We start from the raw sequence: 18,262 nt of genomic DNA, 5'->3' as shown, positions 1-18,262 counted from the left end.
GAATTATTTACGAGCAGCATTCTCTTTTACTATCGTCAATGTTTACATTTTAGAATGGAATGCACACTTTGAGACTGTAACCGGTCAATCTGATTCCACTAGTAATAAATAAATAGACATACTTACTGGCTAAAGCGGTATCCAGGCGTCGAAATGATTATCTACCAATTCTTGGTTCTTTGGAAAATGATGATAAAACTTTGCAAATAAGTAAATGGAGTGAAGTTTGTCATGAAATGATCAAAAATCAGTTCGAATCGAAGCGTAAGTAAACGTAGTCGAATGCTCCGGAAATGTACCCGTTGTTATGTCACGTGACTGAAAACCGGGTTACGATTGGTCTTGGAATGTGAGCTAAAATTTTCCATGACGGTAATTACTAAAAATAACTCCTAGACGTCTCTTCAGCCAATCAAAGAAAGGAAAATAGGCTTGGAATTTCTCGATTTCCCCGCCGACCTGTGACACATACGTGAAAGAATGTGAAAGAACGGAAATGCCCTTTCCCTGACATTTCTGCTAATACCAAATAAGCCGGGGTTCAGTGCAGGTTACTAAGGACTATCGAACGTTGATTCTGACGAAAATGACGGAAAAACTTTGCGTTTAGACGATAGTTGCGTCACAAAAAAATTATTTAAAGCACTTTTTTGTAAAAATTTAGCCTTTTGAATGTTTTCAGTGTGTTAAAGAAAGGTTGAATTACCTGAAAGTGCCCTAATCTCATTTTCGATAATTTTAGTGGAATTCATAGTAAAACCGTCCTCTCGACCAGCGCGTACCCCCTTAATAATAATAGTAATCATAAAATTATTTCTACAGTATAGCAGTAATTTGGCCGTTTTCGAGCCTCGAAGGAATTAATTTCACAAGCCTATTACTAGTGTCATGTATTCCCAAATTAAAACCTTAAGTGACAAAAGCTGGATTTTTATTTCATTATTAAACATTCTTTCTTGTGCTAAGTTTTACTCTCCTATTACTATTAAGCGTAATTTTTTTTTAAAAAGAAGATTCCAAACAAAATACAAAACAAATGTGAAATTAGTGATGGGGCTATCTTCAATGACAATGGGACATGATGGCTCAGTATGTAGAGTAAGTGATTTCGATGCAAACAGAACTGGCTCAAATCAGCTGTTATTTTCAGCTCTCTACTCCTACTCGCCCAAATAAGTGTTTGGATAGCTGGATATATGCTATATACACTCGACTAGTTTCCTCAAACCCATTTGAATGTTCCAAATTTTTTCCTTATTATTCTTTGTTATCATTCCATTCCTCCCTCGAACTAATTTTTACCTTGAACACGGTTTTTCTCACCCAGTAAACGTTAAATTATTTTAAAAAATAGGGTTGTTAATGCTCCTGGTGATTTTGACCACTAATGATTTACTGTGACACGGATGTGTGTATCTATCTACACTGCAGGTGTATGTATACAGACAGTATGATACACACTCACAGACACTCATCATATCATCGCCGTTTTGCATAACCGTCATCTCTCTACTTATTCTTATTACTTTGCCATTCCTTTAATTTCAATGCCATGTGCCATAATTTGCTAATGATTGGCTACACCGATAAATGAATGTTGTGATACAGCAACCCCCACACACCCATTTGTAAATGTCGTATTTAAAAAGATATATCCCTCAACATATCAATAAAATAAATAATGAAGATCCCTTTATTCATCCTCAAGCAAATATTTGACTTAGGGTCTATTCCAAGGGAAGACTGTAATGACCCATATGTCAGCCACAGAGGTGGCTTGCTGAAGGCCACAAAATGCGGTGGAGTACTTTTCGGGTACATAGCAAAGACCCTTCAGCTGAACCACACAGCTTAAATCTACACAGAAGAGAAAAATTTGCTCTGATTTTAAAACATAGAGGAAAAGGAAATAACTATAATAATGAAATTCTTAGTAATTGATGGCTATAATTTATAATAATATGACACGAGACACTTAATTAGATGGTACTGTTACTGTCAGGAAGATCCAGCCTCAAACTGTTGTAGTTTTAATTCAATCAACCTGAAAACGAAAGAAAAAAAAAGAGATTTATAATTCCTTTCATCTGTACCCATGTAACTATGGAAAAGGAAAAATAAAACGTACAACCAGTCCAATCATAAGTCTATCTCATCAAAGTTATTGTGTATAAGTATAAGGATTTTGTGCAGTTTTGTAGTCTTGAGGTATGACTCCTGCCTTCAGACAGACCAGTATGCCCATGGTTCGAGTCTTGCAGTGGGTGGCATAAAGTTGAATCCTTGAAATTGAAAAGGGCTCTTTACTTACATTATCTCACCACACTCAGGTGAAAAATAAATGCTAGGCCAGTGAAAGCATTGTCGTAGAAAAAAAAAGATTGTAATAGTATACTGTTTTATATATATCATTTCTCATCCTACTTGTTACTGTACTGCTGTAGGCTTTGGGCTTCTTATAAAGCGCTTTTACTTTTAGCATAACATAAAAGCTAGTTTTTTAAAAAAGAATGTTAAGTAAGTCCCATTAACTCAATCTATTTATTTATTTATTTATTTTCTCTCTAGCTTTAAAAAAAAAAGAATTATTTCTTTTGACTTGACACAACTTTTCAAAACTTTCTTGTGAGCAATTTTCAGAAACAGAAATAAAGTAGTAATAATATGTAATTGTAATTATTTACATGAAAATTCATTTATACTTACTCCAGTTTCTGTAAATACTCTTTCTTTTGTTGTAGCAACAAATTCATTAAAGGATCACTCTCAAAATCATCACAAGAATCTTCGTTTCCATCAGTATCTGAAAAAAAAAATTGATTGTATCATAATATTTGCTTGAGAATATATAGTGCAACAAGCACTTGACAAGTTGACATGTTCAACGAATGAGGACAGAATTTCCAATTTATATCTTTTATTGTCTTAGTAAATTATTTACTGCATCCAAGAACAGTTTCACGGTTTCAACGAACTAAAATGGAGACAACATTGCCCTCCCTCCCAACCCCTCCCACTGCTCATGAAGAGAGAAGGGAACAGTGCAAGTGCGTTGTGTCCTAGCTTCCATGAACACATACATAGCATAATACTGACCTGAATATTATGTTATAGACGACCATGATCACGAAAAGAAACTTAATTACTGTCAATAGCCCAACTTACATCATTTTTTTTCCATGAACACCACTTAACTCACTTTTAATTTTCGTCTTGTGATCGCTGTTTGTAATGTCAAATAAATGTTTGGTCAGTTGCAAGCATAGCCTTCTTAAGTAATTGCCTGTAAGTCCCAGAGTTGGTGAGCATATCACAATATTTTGACACACTGATGAAGGAATTGCATTGTGACACATGACAATGCCATGCATGCTTGTCAACCATTTGTATTCAAATTGTGAGTGATGCTCAAGATCTGTAAGGCTGATTGTTTCGTGTGATGGGAAAGTAATTAAGATAGCTATGAACTCAAGCATTACAAAGGTCATGGTTGTACAGACAAGTGCCTTTCCCTCACCCTTCTTCCCACTACCTCCGACATCTTCTCGTGCTATCCGCACCTTGTGTTGTTTGGCATAGTGGTGAACGTTTTATTTTCCAAAGCTAGTAACTCAGTTATAAATAATATTTACTATTTTGCCAACAAAAAGGTATGGATGATTGTTTGTTTGTTTGTTTTTAAGGGTTTTACGGCGCTTGCAACACATTTAGGTTATATCAGCGCCAGTAAAAAGGAAGAAAATGGGACAGTAAAAAGTTCTAGAATTACAATTAAAGCATCCAAGAAAAAGTAAGACAAAGGGGAACTGGGAACAAATAGGGATCAGATGTAGATTCCAAGAGCACACCATCAATGTTCTTAGTTTGAGATCACCAATAAGTCTCATCCGGACACAAGCACGGCCCCCACTAAGAGGAATACACTCAAATGCTTACATTATAAATTAGAACAAATATAATAATACATAACAGAGAGATGATTTACAAGGAAAAAAATATCACCTCCCAAAACAATAACTATGCATTTGACTGTTTCCCTCCCAGCCAGGACCCCGACCAGGGCCAGGACAAAACCAAGCAATCTCATTCCAAGACAAAGACAGATTGCAAGCTGGAAAACCGATATAGGGGGATAGAAGACACAATAAGTACCTCCCTGCCCACTATGGGAGGTAGGAACCCCACCCAGAAGGTATGGATGACGTCATCAATCTATAAGACCTGGATGCACATAGAGATTATATAAATGTACAAGGCTACATCATAGTTTGTGTGCACTATGATAAATGTGTGTTATAATATTTCACTTTATCTACAGTACAAAAACCAAATGAAATCAATGTTTCTCAAAAATATGCTTGATAAATGTTAAGATTTACCTATAATTTGAAACAATAAGTCAATGGTAATAAAGATGGTCAGTGGTTCATGACGTTAATACCTGTGCTGCAAATACAACATTGCTACTCTCTCCTAATCTTCAAACAAATCAAATGCAACACTGACTTTAAAAAAAAAAAATAATAAATAAAACATACATCCAATAAAAAGCATAACAGCAACTCACACATCTTGATTAAAATAAATAGATAAACACCTTGAGTAAGTTAAGTATTGAGAGTGTCCATACATATCTAGAATTTTGACAATACCTTGGAAAAAAATAAACAGTGATCTAGATCCCATGTACATTGTAAGAGTTTTACTGAAAACCTAGAAGACATTTATAGAGTTCATACAAAAATATTAAAAGATAAAATTAATTTTAAAATATAAAAATAATGATAAGCACCTGTAGGATAAGCAGGGTCACTGTCCTTGAGAGGGGGGCTATTGACTGTTCTGTAATTTTGGGGGGTACTTGTCATTATTTTCTGACTTGGTGAGACAGTCGGCAAGCGTTGGGTAGGTGATGGGGTGCAACTCCTCACCTGACCATTGGAAGGCAAGTTGTCTTTTGTTGGGGTGACCACTGTGGAGTTATAGAAGGAGTGAGAGTGGGATGGGGATTGGGGGAAAAGAGATGCCCAGCTGTCCACACTTGATATCATGGATGGTCCATCAAACAGGTGATCTACAACAGCCTGTGAATTTGATAATGTAAATACAGGAGTGAAATGAAAAAATAAAATTTCATGAAGAAAAAGATTATAAGAATATCAAGGGATGGAATAATCCTTACATTATTCATTACTGATTACGAGTAGATTCAGATCTCATATCACTAAATGTAATTTGCAACTTAGTTTTCATACGAAAATCAATCATTTGACTTGAAGGAAAATTAGGTAGGAACCAACTGACAAGTTCTTTGGTTATTCTTATTATCTATATTTATCCTATAAAAAAAAAGGGTTACATAAGAACATGCTTCTATGCCTTATTTCATTTCAATGTTCTTTTGACAACCATCAATTATTCAAATCTCGCAATTTTGTTTTTTGTTGAGGTCTCTATAAGCTAAAAATGCAGATGGTCCATTCAGTCTGACAATCATAGAAACCTGCAGTTTTAATTGCAGCTTGATATTGGAAGAGAATTAATTTTACAGAATGATCTGTGAAGATACTGATACTTGAAAGGATTTTTTTAAAATGCTAACAATAATATTATAATAATAATAATAATAATAATAATAATAATAATAATAAATACTAATAATAATAATAATAAGGAATAGCCTTAGTCACAGAACAAAAAAAAAACTAGAATTGAATTGAAAAAAAATCATCGTTCATTTCAACCTGGCTCATGAAAAAAAAATAAATAAAAAACCCCCCAAAAAATAAAATAAAATCAAACAGCAATGTTGACAGTGGAGCTGCAACGTGGGACCATTGAGTGCAAGAATAATACAAGAAATAAAAACCCATCCCAAAAGTTCTAAGGTTCGACTCCCAGTCGAGGCAGCCTAATTTTTTGGGATGGGGTCTTTTCTTGTATTTTCTCTCTTGCTTGTCTGGCACTGATCCATGCACACTTTTTCAGATCGTTCAAAGAATCCCAAGTTAAATCGAAAATAAAACTTACCTCACCAATTGCTTTGTGAACATTGTTGTGATGAGAAGACTGTGGTACAGTGATCTTAATCCTGTCTGCATGATGAGGTGTCCGGGGATCCTTCTGCACTGAAAGATCTGATGGTATAGATGTTGCATCATCTTTTCTCTCTTTATCCAATCGCTTGGATTTTGTTTCTCTGCCACCTGAAGGTTGATTCACTGGATTGACAGCATTGACTTGGACATTATCATTCCTTGATGATTTATTTCCCTTAGACAAGCTTTCAGACTTTTGAGAAGATGCATCACTCAAGTCTTCATCATTTGAATATTTCGAGTTCCTATTATCAGAAGCACTTTGCCTACTTTTATTTACACTTTTACAACTTTTTTCACTTCCTTTACTTAAAACTGAATTTTCCGATTCATACCCATCAGATGTATTGTAATTATCTCTCATTTGTTGATTCCTTTGAGAATCTTTTCTTTGCTGTCTTTTTCTAGGTTGATAAGATTGATCACACGGTTTTTCTGCTTCTAGTCTTTGATGGTACTTGTTTTTTTGGTCTGAAGCAGAGTCCTCACTAAAGATTGAACCCTCTTCACATGAAATAGATGGTGACTTTACATGATGATCACAATTCACTGCACCTTTTAAAATTTGGCTTTTATCATCTGTAGATGATTTTAATGTCCCAGATGAAGTTCTTTCTGATCTTTCAAATGATGTATCACTCGTACCTTTTTCATTTGAGCGATTTCTATTATTATTATCTACTGTCCTTAGCTTTCTTTCCTTTTTGTTGGATAAATTCTGAGACGAATCTTTTAAACTCTGTTTGCTGTTAGTTTCAGAATCCTTAATAGCTCGACTTCTGCTATTAGAAACAGAATTGCTATTCAAAGAAAATACTCTTTTTTTGGCATCACAGACACACATAGATGGCATATTGTCAATTACGTAGTTTTCTTTGCCTTGATTCTCAATTCCTCTTGGACTTAAAGCAGTGTTATTTTTATTAAGAGTTGTTTGGTCACCATAAAAACAATCCACACTGAAATCACTTGCATCATGTGCTGAATTAACATTATTTGAATTAAAACTCAGTCCTCTTTTAGAATTAATGATAAGACCATCTTTTTGATTATTCGAAATTGGTTGTTCTGAACTTGAAAGCACCATGTGATCAGTTGTTCTGTAGTCCTCAGAATTTAATGATTCATTTTCTTTTGTTATTTTCCTAAGTCGTGATAATATTGGGTCTTCCTGTGGTTTGGCACACGAATACTGTAAATCTTTTGCTTTCTGTAACTCTCCACTCTGAAATTAGGAATTGAAACATATAATAATAAAATATGAAAAAAAAATAATAATAAAAGACCAAATGTTGGTTTCTTTAAAAAACAAATTCATATCAGGTAACACATTTAAAATGGTACTGTAACTATATTTGAAAAGAAAAAAATGGTGGAATGAACATGTCCTGACCTTAAATCAACTTCATGTAGAATTGAATTCAATTCTAAACGTATAAATCAATTCAATTAAACATGTTTATATATTTTCATCCATGTTCGTTCTACATTTATATAACATGAAGTTGGTTTACTTTCCTTCATCTGTAATCTCAAAAACATAGACAGACACAATAAAAGTCATTTATATAGATTTATATATAGACTTTCCAAGATTTTCTACAACAGAGAGGACTTACAAAATTTCTGTCGTGAATCTGGAATTTAGTAATGTATTTATGTCTTTATTGCCTTTTTTTGTTGTTGGCTGAAGAAGGGTTTTGAGTCTGACACGTTCTGTGTTGGGTATTTTATTCTTTTTTAAAGCTGTTATACTCATTTTTGTTTATTACTTTTAGCAGTCCACAGCTTCTAGCAGCTTAGTATCACCTTGACATATAGATTCATTCCATTAAATACTTGATTGTCTAATTACAAACTGACATATAATATGAAGATAATAAATTACCATGAAGATAATAAATTACCATGTAATATAATATATAATAATAATAATATAATATTTCAATAATAATATCAAAAATAATATTACCATGTTGGATTTAGCATTCCTTTCTTGATCTTCATCATCGTCATCAATGATCATCCTCATCTTTTGTCTTTCAAACTGAATGTCTTCTGATGTTACTAAAGTCCTTTGAGCGAACAGTTTCTTTCTGAACTCTTCAAGTCTGATATCTATTTCGCTATGCTGTGGGTGGGGGATAAAAATGCAATTCAACACACTGGTTATTACTATGAATCAAAATTGCTCTATGTAAATGTCATCAACACAAAAATAAAAATCTAACCTACATATTGGTGAGGTTTTGAAAATAATCAAAATGGAGGAGGAAGGGGGGGGGGGGGGGGGATGTGTCAATCTAATCCGTCAATTAAAAAAAAAAAAATTAATTATTTAAAATTATATAACATATTACTACTATTATGCACACATTCACTTTAATCACTAAAAATTACTTCACTTCTAGTGGACAAGAATAAAAATGAGTCCAATGTTAACAAAATTTTACTGTTGCTATTTTGGTCAATGTTTATCAAAAATTAAGAAATAAATGTAAGACAGGATAAAAAATGACAGAGAAAAAGAGAATTAAAATATATCTTAAAATTCATAATTACATTTCTTGTTGGTTTTTGTGTAGTTGGTACTCTAACATGTCTTTGACTGGCTTCTCCCATCATCCGCCTCCTTCTCCATCTTGCTAGCACATCCTTTGGACTCAACGGAAGCTCCTCTTGAATTGTCTGAAATGCATCCTTAGATTTAACAGGTTCCCTCTTGTAGCCTTCAGAGTGCCCTAAGAATAAAAATAAAACAACATCTGAAACTTATGCTGTGAAAAATAATTACTGAAAAACTAGCGTACAAGAAGAATTAAATCGTGCTTGATCAAAAATGTTAGGATGCTTATGTAATCACTTTAAACCAAAGTGTTTCTGGTTGAATTAAGATTATAAACATAATCACAGCAACTTATAAATTATTGAAAACACACACAAAAAAAAAAACAAAAAACAAAAAAAAACCCAGCAGCAATCAGAACTCTATAGGAAAATACAAATTGTAATCTAATGAATGAGTCACATATGATTATTTTTCTTCCCAGTATCTTGAATCAAAATCTCAATTTTATAATTTGAAATATCAGCAAGGAAATTTATTAGTTGTTGATACTAAGAGTTGGCCGACTGATTATTTTTTAGGCATGAAGCTAATCGGTTATGATAGCTGTTACAAAATAAAAAAAAGCTAGGATTTCATATGAAATATTGACCAACTCTTGGGGTGGTAAAAACAAAAAGTTGTTGAAATTACGGAAGACTTGATTTCTGTTTTTAAATTTTGTTATAGATTTAGTCATTTAGAGTTTTTGTCATGTCACACAAAGTAATAAATCATTTTAACTGAAATGAGGACTTGGTTACTCCAATATTATTCTAGTTAAAACAAAAAAAAATAGAATAAAATTAATTAAAACAGAGGAATATAAACCTGCTGTTTTGCCATTTTTTCCCCGAATCTATCACAATTGTTCAGGCTCTCTACATCCTCCACTTAAATAGGTCAAACCTAGGTTAAACGGTCCACTTCAAGATTTCAATTAAAATAACTTCTTTGAAAATGTCACTCTTTAGATCTCTCAAATGAAACTAAGAATAAACCATAAAAATGGAAAGTACCTTGCAAATTAACGAAAATTGGTCTGTATGAAGGTTGTGGATCCGTTCTATAGCTACATTCACTCAGGGCTGTTGAAGAGCCAAGACCATCTGTGCTGACACAAGGACCTGAAGATGCTAAACTCAGCTGGCTGTAAGACGAAATAATTCATTGTTTCATTAAAATATTGATTCATCCCTTATCAAGAATGCTGGTCGTGCAAATCAAAGCGAAGAAGGCAAAGAAGAAGAAGAAGAAGAAGAAGAGATCACAATTGGAATACGGAGCAGTTGCCTGGGACCCCTACCTGAAAGAGGATATTCAAAAACTTGAGAGAGTCCAGAGACAAGGCGCCCGGTTCATAACTGGGAACTATAAGAGCAGAACCCCAGGATGCATGACAAAAATGTTAGAAGAAAGAAATCTCATCAGCCTCCAAGAAAGAAGAAAAGAAACCCGTCTGTCATTCATGTTCAAGATAATAACAGATCAAATACCAATAATAAAGGCAGACTCCTTTTTCATGCCACGACCAAACAAAAGAAAAATCCAAGCACTCACTTTCGCCAACCACATAACCAAAAACCCCATTGACAGATACGCCACAAACAATTCGAACTGCTTCAAAATCCCACAGACAAGAACACAAAACTACAGAAATTCTTTCTTCATTAGAACTATCTCGGAGTGGAATGGGCTGGATGAACTGGTCATCATGGCACCACACCTAAACGATTTCAAGGCCCGACTGACATGGGCCTGCGCCCAATGAGGATGCCGCTGAAATACAACCAGACCATTGGTTTCTTCAGCGCCAACCATACAGATACAGAAGAAGAAGAAGAAGAAGAAGAAGAAGAAGAAGAAGAAGAAGAAGAAGAAGAAGAAGAAGAAGAAGAAGAAGAAGAAAAAGAAGAAGAAGAAAAAGTAGAAGAAAAAATGACGAAGAAGAAGAGATAAAAAAAAGAAGAAAAACTTTCAAAAAGAGCAAAATAAATTACTCAAAATCTGGCTCAAGAATATATGAGAATTTAGTATATCTTTGAAGTGCTTTCTTTAATTAGAATGCATTTTATAAACTGAGTAAATATATCTATAGAAAGGTGGGCAATCATGTTTAAATACCTTTTTGATAACAGTTTATCTGCTTTTTGCTGAAGGTCTGTAGTTTCTTTATCCAATTCAAGAATAGCCTCTCTTGTCAGCTTAATGAATTTTTTTTTTAAAAGAAGAAAAATCATGACATTGGACAGGGGAACAAAAAAGCAGAAGAAAAAAAGAAAAAAAAAAAGAAAAACAATAAAATCTTTTTCATATTATCGTTACTTATATCGGACCTGGTTACTCTATATTTTTTAAAAATTGTAGTTCCCATGGAAAAAAATAAAGGTAGTAGTGATTATGACTTTATAAATTAATCATTTAGCCTCAGCAAGATAAAGATTTTAAGCAGGCATAACTTCTGCAAATTCTTTCAATGAAAATAAAGGTTGAGAGAAACCCTGCTTTCCCAAATGATTACGTATATCTGAATACAGAAATACAAACAATAAGGACAAAAGAGCAAGAAATAAAATTAAGCTGGTAATCCATCAACCTCAGTGATGAAAAAATTTAGACAAATATGATTTAAAGTAATTTTTTTTTTTACTACAATAGTATTTTTTTATTACTTTTATTCCACCCTCCTGGTTTGCAGACTGATACAGGTGTCCTGTTGAAGTTGGCATGTCAGATTTTCCTGAGCTAAGAGGTTTTTTTACTTCTTGATTTCGTGGTGCATCCGAGTTCAGCCACCAGAATGTGTCTCTCTTCTTAGCTTTCTCCTTTTCTCTTTCTTCTCTTGACTTGGGAGCAGAATAACGGAACCTGTCAATATACCTGAACATGGACAGTAAAAAAAATAAATTTATACTCTGAAGGAAGAGTGCTTCTTAATGGTTTGTACCTTGGTATAAATTGCAACCATGGCATTATACATATTTTGGAATTCTACAATGTGATTCAAAGCTGGTCAAGTGATAGGATAAGGTAAAAGATGAACTGGAAGAGAGCAGAATCAAAGTCAAATATTCTGGAATGGAGCTTCTCTTTTAAACAATAAACAGATATTAATTAAGTCCTTCGGATGGATCCCACAGGCAACCAGAAGGAAAGGGAGACCATTGGAGACGCGGAAAAGGACCCTGGACCGTGACATGAATGACCAGAAGTGGACTAATGTCAAAGGTTGATGATCTACTATGTCGGCCTTATGTGCAGCGGAAGCACCAAGAGGATAAGTAAGTGTAAGTAAGTTTTTCATATTTAACATTATCTGTATTAAAAAACAGAAGATATTGGCTTTGTAAACTCAGGCAAAACAAGTTCTATCATTTAAAAAATATTTACTTTTGAATAAGAGATATTGATGTTCCTTGTTCTTGACTGTCCTCTCTTTGATGAAATATATATTCTAGGGGAGCAGTTCTTTCTTTTTCTTCAACACTAGATGTGAGTTGGGTTGTTTCCAACATGCTGCAAGAGTAAATATGAAATTAATAGTTTTATTTTACATAACAATACTTCATATATGTAATGAAACAGTCAATTGGTTTAATGTCACTAAAATCATTACCAAAACTTGTAGCAAAAATGTACCAATTCATGTAGCATTGTGTTTTAAATGTGTCAACACCTGTCAAATCAACTTATCTATAGGACAAATTAAATTTTTAACCACTAAAATCTATATAAATGATATGCTTGATAAATTTTTGCAATGTAAAACAATCAACATTTAGATTTAAAGCAAACCTGTTTGACTGCTGTTCACTTCTTGAAAAAAAGTCATCCATATCCCCACTTTTGTCAGTCAAATGAGTCTTAGATGATATCATGCTTTTCAACTGTGGTAAAGCAGAGAATTTCAAAGTTGGGCCAGTTTCAAACGGATTTTCCAATTCTGACTTCTCCCATGACTGACTGCTTTTTTCAGGTCCCTGAATGGCCTATTGTTTTTTTTTTTAAAAATAAACAAAATAAGCAAACCAAAGTGACAACAGAAAATTGAAAGGTCAAAGACTGAATAAAAATAAACAAACAATTAAATATCGCTTGAAATTCGGGGAGGGACTCTAGGGAGAGACACCCCCCCCCCCCCCCCCCCCCACCCAGTTAACATGCCAATAAAATGACTAAATTTCTATTTAAAAAATTTATGAACTTTTATTTATCAAAAGGCTAACAGTTGATTAGAAAATCTTTCACATCCTTTTTGTCCCCTTCAGATCTGAAACAAGACCAGTAATATCTTAATTTGTTTTCCTGAGCGACAAATATAAAGGAGCTAACAAGACTCCCGTCCAAGCAATAACTATGTTCAGTTTATAGCTAAGGTCAATTTACATGAAAGTGAAATTTAAAAAAAAAAAAAATAGACTGGTAAGTACATTTGAATTAATATGGTTGTTAACATTTCTATAAAATGAATGTATTCATCACTTATTCAATTCTAAGATTGTGTTCACTCATTACATCATCAGCTGGGGGTGGGGGGTGGGGTGTCTGCCAAACGTTGACAAGTGTTGACATGGGAGAGTAGGGGGGTCAGACCAAAGATGATATCATTAAAAAGTACAAATTTAACCTTCATCAATACAGCATTCCAATTTTTTTTTAAATGTGAAAAATAAATAATATATGATGGAAGAGTTAAGAACCATTGAACTGCTATGAATTGCTTGCTGCCTAAACTTTGCTTTCTGAATTCTGTGCTGTTTCTATTTCCATTTCATTATACCAGTTCTTTGAAATGAGAAATATGAAAAAGATACTCTTTCTTTTGTATGATGATGCTATCTTTTGGGGAAGTAGGCAGGGGGGGGGGGGGGGGGGGGGGGAGGAGAGAGGGGGTTGGGTCGGGTCAATGATGACAAGGGGGAGAGGAGGAGTCAAAAAGGGCAATTTTTTTTGATGACGTAATATGTGAACAGTCCCTTAGTCATGTGGCACTCAATGATCAGACTATTCCTTCAATGGCAACTTACCACATGAATATTAACATCTCTAGCTGGTGAAGGGTGATAGTAAGTTCGAGGAAGTGGTGAAGTGAAAAATGGATCTCTCAACCTGTAATGATAATTAAGCTATATGAAAATAATTGTATTTGTCCAATGAGAAGAAAAAAAATGGCATTAAAATCTAGATATGTTATTATTGTTTGTGTGTATGTACTTCCTTCTACTTCTGATTTTATTATTAAAGACTCGGACAAAAAATTAGTGACAGGTATGTCATCGAATCTTTTAAATCTTGAGAACATGAATGCAATAAAACTAAACTGTCACAAAGATAACAGCAATCGAGAACTGGGAAAATAAGTTGTTATTAATTCACTTTGATGCTGGGAGACACTTCATTTATCAAATGGAGAAAAGAAATTTATCTATAATAGACCAGAAAAACACCTTGTTTTCAATAACTGTATCGATTTAGATTTGCAATACTTGTCTCGAGGTATTGGGTGTAAAGAAATCGGAACATAAAGAATGGATAAGTCCATTCGCCTTGGACCTTATTGAAAAGAGGAGAACAAGGAAGGAACAAGTGAATGCAAGTCGAACAAGGGCTTCAAGACTGGATGCCCAAGAGCTGTATCAAGCCACAGCTAAGGAAGTCAAAAGATCTGTGAAGAAAGACAAGGAAGCATTCATGAACAGACTTGCCGAGAAAGCAGAAGCAGCATTGACAGGAGGACACATGAGGATCCTTTATCAAATTACCGAGACACTTGCTGGAAAATATGGGAAACCAGAGGTACAAATCCAAGACAAAGATGGGAAAACTAAAAGAGGCTCTATCTAAGTGATGGAGGGAACATTTCAACTGCCTTCTGAACAGACTACAACCAGACAACTCGCCGGAAGTTTTGCCTGCAAGGAAAGAGCTACCAATTAGCTGTGATCCACAATCGATAGCAGAGATTGTGGGTGCCATTAATAAGATGAAAAGCTACTGGGCCAGACCAGATTCCACCAGAGGCTCTAAAAGTTGATGTTGAAAGAAATGCTGAGGTCCATCACCCACTATTTGAGAGAATCTGGAATGATGGGATAAATCCAAAGGATTGGAAGGAAGGACATCTTGTCAAGGTTCCAAAGAAAGGGGACCTCAGTAATTGTAATAATTATCGAGGAATCACTCTTCTCTCTATCCCAGGAAAGGTTTTCAACCATATCATTCTAGAGAAAATTAAGAATGCAACAGATGCTAAACTGCGGACGAACAGGCAGGTTTTCTGAAAAAACTGTTCAACCACTGACCAGATTGTCTCTCTATGTGTCATAGTGGAACAGTCTATAGAATGGAACTCTTCTCTTATTGTCAACTTTCTGGATTACAAGAAGGCTTTCGACAGTATTGACGAGCAACATTGTGGAAAATTCTGGCACATTATGGACTCCCTCAGAAGTTAGTAAATCTCATTAAGGAAATGTATGAAGGATCAAGTTACAGGGTTGTACATGAAGATCAGCTTACTGACAGCTTTGAAATTAAGACTGGTGTCAAGCACAGATGCTTGCTCTCACCATTCCTGTTCATCCTTGCCATTGATTTGCTAATGAATCATTGAAGGAATCCTCCAAAGGGCGAAGAAATGGGATACAGTGGACCCCCTGGATACAGTTGGATGACCTGGATTTCGCAGATGATCTGGCTCTTCTGTCCCACACCCAGAACCAGATGCAAGCAAAAACCAAAATTATAAACAGCTTCTCAGAATCAATTGGTCTAAGAATTTACCATGCAAAGTCAAAGGTATTAAGGATAGGTATGCGTCAAAGGGAGCAGATCAAAGTAAAAGATCAGGAACTTGAAGATGTAGATACTTTCTGCTATTGTGGGAGTATAATTGAGAAGGATGGAGGCACGAAAGCAGAGGTGAAAGCAAGAATAGGAAAGGCACAGGCTGCATTCACATCTTTGAACAGAGTTTGGAGAACTAAAGATATCTCCCTTCGACTAAAGCTAAGACTTTTCAACTCAAACGTGAAGTCTGTCCTACTGTATGGATGTGAAACTTGGAATGCATTGCAGGCATGCATAAGGAGGATACAGATTTTTGTAAACAGATGCATGTGTAAGCTACTCAGAATAAAATGGATGGATAGAATTAAGAATTAAGAATGAAGAAGTATGGAAAAGAACACAGCAGAAACAAGTGGGAGGGGAAATAGGAAGAAGACTTTGGAGGTGGATTGGACACACCCTTAGAAAGAATGACTCCACTATAACAAAGAAATTATTGGACTGGATCAAGGGGAAGGCCACGGGGGGGGGGGGGGGGGGGGGGACATGGAGTAGAATTAAAGAAGCTGATATACAGAGCAGTGATAAGATATGGAAAGAGTTTAAAAAGTTAGCTCAGGATAGAGAAGGATGGAAACTGTTTGTCTGTGGCCTATACCCTGACCCAGGGTGAAAAAGGCGATGATGATGACGATGATAGAAAGTGAAACGGACATTATACTCATCAGGACTGGACTGAACTGAAACTAGACCGTGGCTATTCGGATTCGAGTCTGAATGGTCTCCCATTATTCTGACACAAACTCCAACGTGTATGTGCAATCAAAAAGTTGCTTTGTGTTTTTTAAAAAATCTCAAATCTCTCCGTTTTAATTATTGACAATTCTATAAAATGGATGCAAATGAAAATAATAAAGGTATAGTTACTATCACCAACAGGTAGTCTAAACCCGCTATATTTGGCGAGAAAGACAAATCATAGTCATAGATCAACTGGAAATCCATTTAAAGTTAGGGAGTGTCTACGTACACAGTTACCGGGTACCTAGCCTCAGGATCTACGTACACAGTAGCTCAAGTAACTGGTTTGCCGGTACAATACAAGCAATGGATGGACCTCGCCCTGTATGTGTATGTGTGTTATTTAAAAAAAAATCAAACAATACAATTTAACCCATTAAAGGCTCGATTCAAGGTTACTGTGTATGTTACCGTTTACGTAGATCCTGAGGCTAGGTGCCCCGGATAGCAATGAAGTAATGAAGATAATGATACCAAAATATCTGCGATATTCCCCGAAGTTGTGCATCTTTAATTGAACCCCCCTAAAACTTTTAGTAAAAGTAAAAACGAACGGCAATTTCCAGTCACAACTTTCTTATGGGTGAGTTGGGTCACAGTTTGACTCCAACTGTCTATGGCCACCGTGTACTCCGTAAACAATTAAAAATTAAAAGAAACAAGTTAAAATTAAAAACCTTCAAAAAAGGAACAAAAGTCGGCCAAAGTAACTATCTAGTATAGGAAAGGCTTTTCTTAAAACTTTATACGATGTCCAAATAAAATCAGTAATTAGAGATAATCATTCTAAAGTTCGAGGTAGAGAGGCTGATGCCTTCCGAAAGCTCCATACTAGGCACTTTGATAAAATTTTCAATCTCAAAATATCTTGATTTGACTCAGTCAGGGGGATGGGACTTGAAAAAACATAAAATTTGATACTTTATTTGTTTCTCTACGACCTACGGTTCCAGAGTTATTTATATTTTTCTATTGAAATTTTTTGTCAATTTTACAGAGAGAATCTGTGATCTCACTGCTGCCTCAAAACCAGCATCTCGCGGCGATCGGGAAATTTTGAGTTTTACAGTCATCATGGCCCACTTATTGTTTTCAGTAATTTTGTTTCAATTAAAAAATAAATGGCAAGTGTTAGGTATCATTTTAATGGTCAGAAAATAAGCTTTATTTTCATATAAATCATTTTCATGGATGAAAAGTATGGAAAAAATTAAGGATAAATGAAAATGGAAAAAAATATGAGGTTTTTGTCCTAAAAAGTGGGGTTGATGGCGGAAAAAAATAAAATAATGAGCGAGTGTCTCAATGTTGATGAAATTATGCAGAGATATTCTTCAATTAATTGTCTATCGATGTATGAAGTATAATTAAAATGTATCCATAATTTAAAAAGTTCTTATAATTCAAACATTTATAAATTTTTATTACATAAGCTTTCTGAGAAATACAATCAAGAATTAAGAATGAAATACACCGTTAGAAAGCTTGTTTTGTGCCCTTTATAATGATACCAAAGTTAGTCACATAGGTTCACAAATAACGCCATGGTGACCAAAACAGTAAAGGGTCAAAAATAAAGTTCCAAAAAACGAGTTTCACCTTACAGTGAGCCTATCGGCGGCCACTGGACTGGAGTTATCAATCAAAGTGCCTATCCATACTCATACTCCTCTACTCTACATCCCCAGACTGAACATGATGGAACAAGTCAGTGAGTCAGTTGCAGTTATATTTTGTTTGAACACAGCTTAGTAAAATAGAAGTTAATCAATTGCCAGTATAAAAATGAGCATGATTTATCACCTCGGATTTTTCTCATTTGTAGACATTTGAAATAGACACACTCTTGCTACTATCTGTTCTAAAACAGGGAATTCAGTGTGTTTACAAATTGAAGTTGTCGCCATAAAATGCCGAGATTCTTTCAAAAACAGGATCTCAAATTATGCCAAAACAAACCAAAATCATT

General features: G+C 34.7%; 1 protein-coding gene across 1 annotated transcript; it reads right to left on the bottom strand.

Moving 5' to 3' along the window:
- Window positions 1–1,927: 1,927 nt before the first annotated feature.
- Window positions 1,928–18,202, bottom strand: LOC144970218 (uncharacterized). The gene is made up of 13 exons (XM_078909626.1): window positions 18,097–18,202; window positions 13,731–13,812; window positions 12,499–12,692; window positions 12,094–12,219; window positions 11,376–11,583; window positions 10,828–10,907; window positions 9,723–9,853; window positions 8,661–8,839; window positions 8,071–8,229; window positions 6,031–7,323; window positions 4,793–5,084; window positions 2,707–2,803; window positions 1,928–2,044 (listed from the first exon to the last, which is right to left on the bottom strand). The coding sequence occupies exons 1-13, from the start codon at window positions 18,198–18,200 to the stop codon at window positions 1,999–2,001; spliced, it is 2,991 nt and encodes a 996-aa protein (XP_078765752.1). The 5' UTR covers window positions 18,201–18,202; the 3' UTR covers window positions 1,928–1,998.
- Window positions 18,203–18,262: the final 60 nt, after the last annotated feature.

This window comes from Berghia stephanieae, chromosome 4 (assembly GCF_034508935.2).
Source record: "Berghia stephanieae isolate SIO BIC M18660-M18661 chromosome 4, UCSD_Bste_1.3, whole genome shotgun sequence".
Classification (NCBI taxonomy): domain Eukaryota; kingdom Metazoa; phylum Mollusca; class Gastropoda; order Nudibranchia; family Aeolidiidae; genus Berghia; species Berghia stephanieae.
The sequence above is the reverse complement of the archived record's forward strand: the minus strand, read 5'-3'. Positions and strand labels throughout refer to the sequence as shown.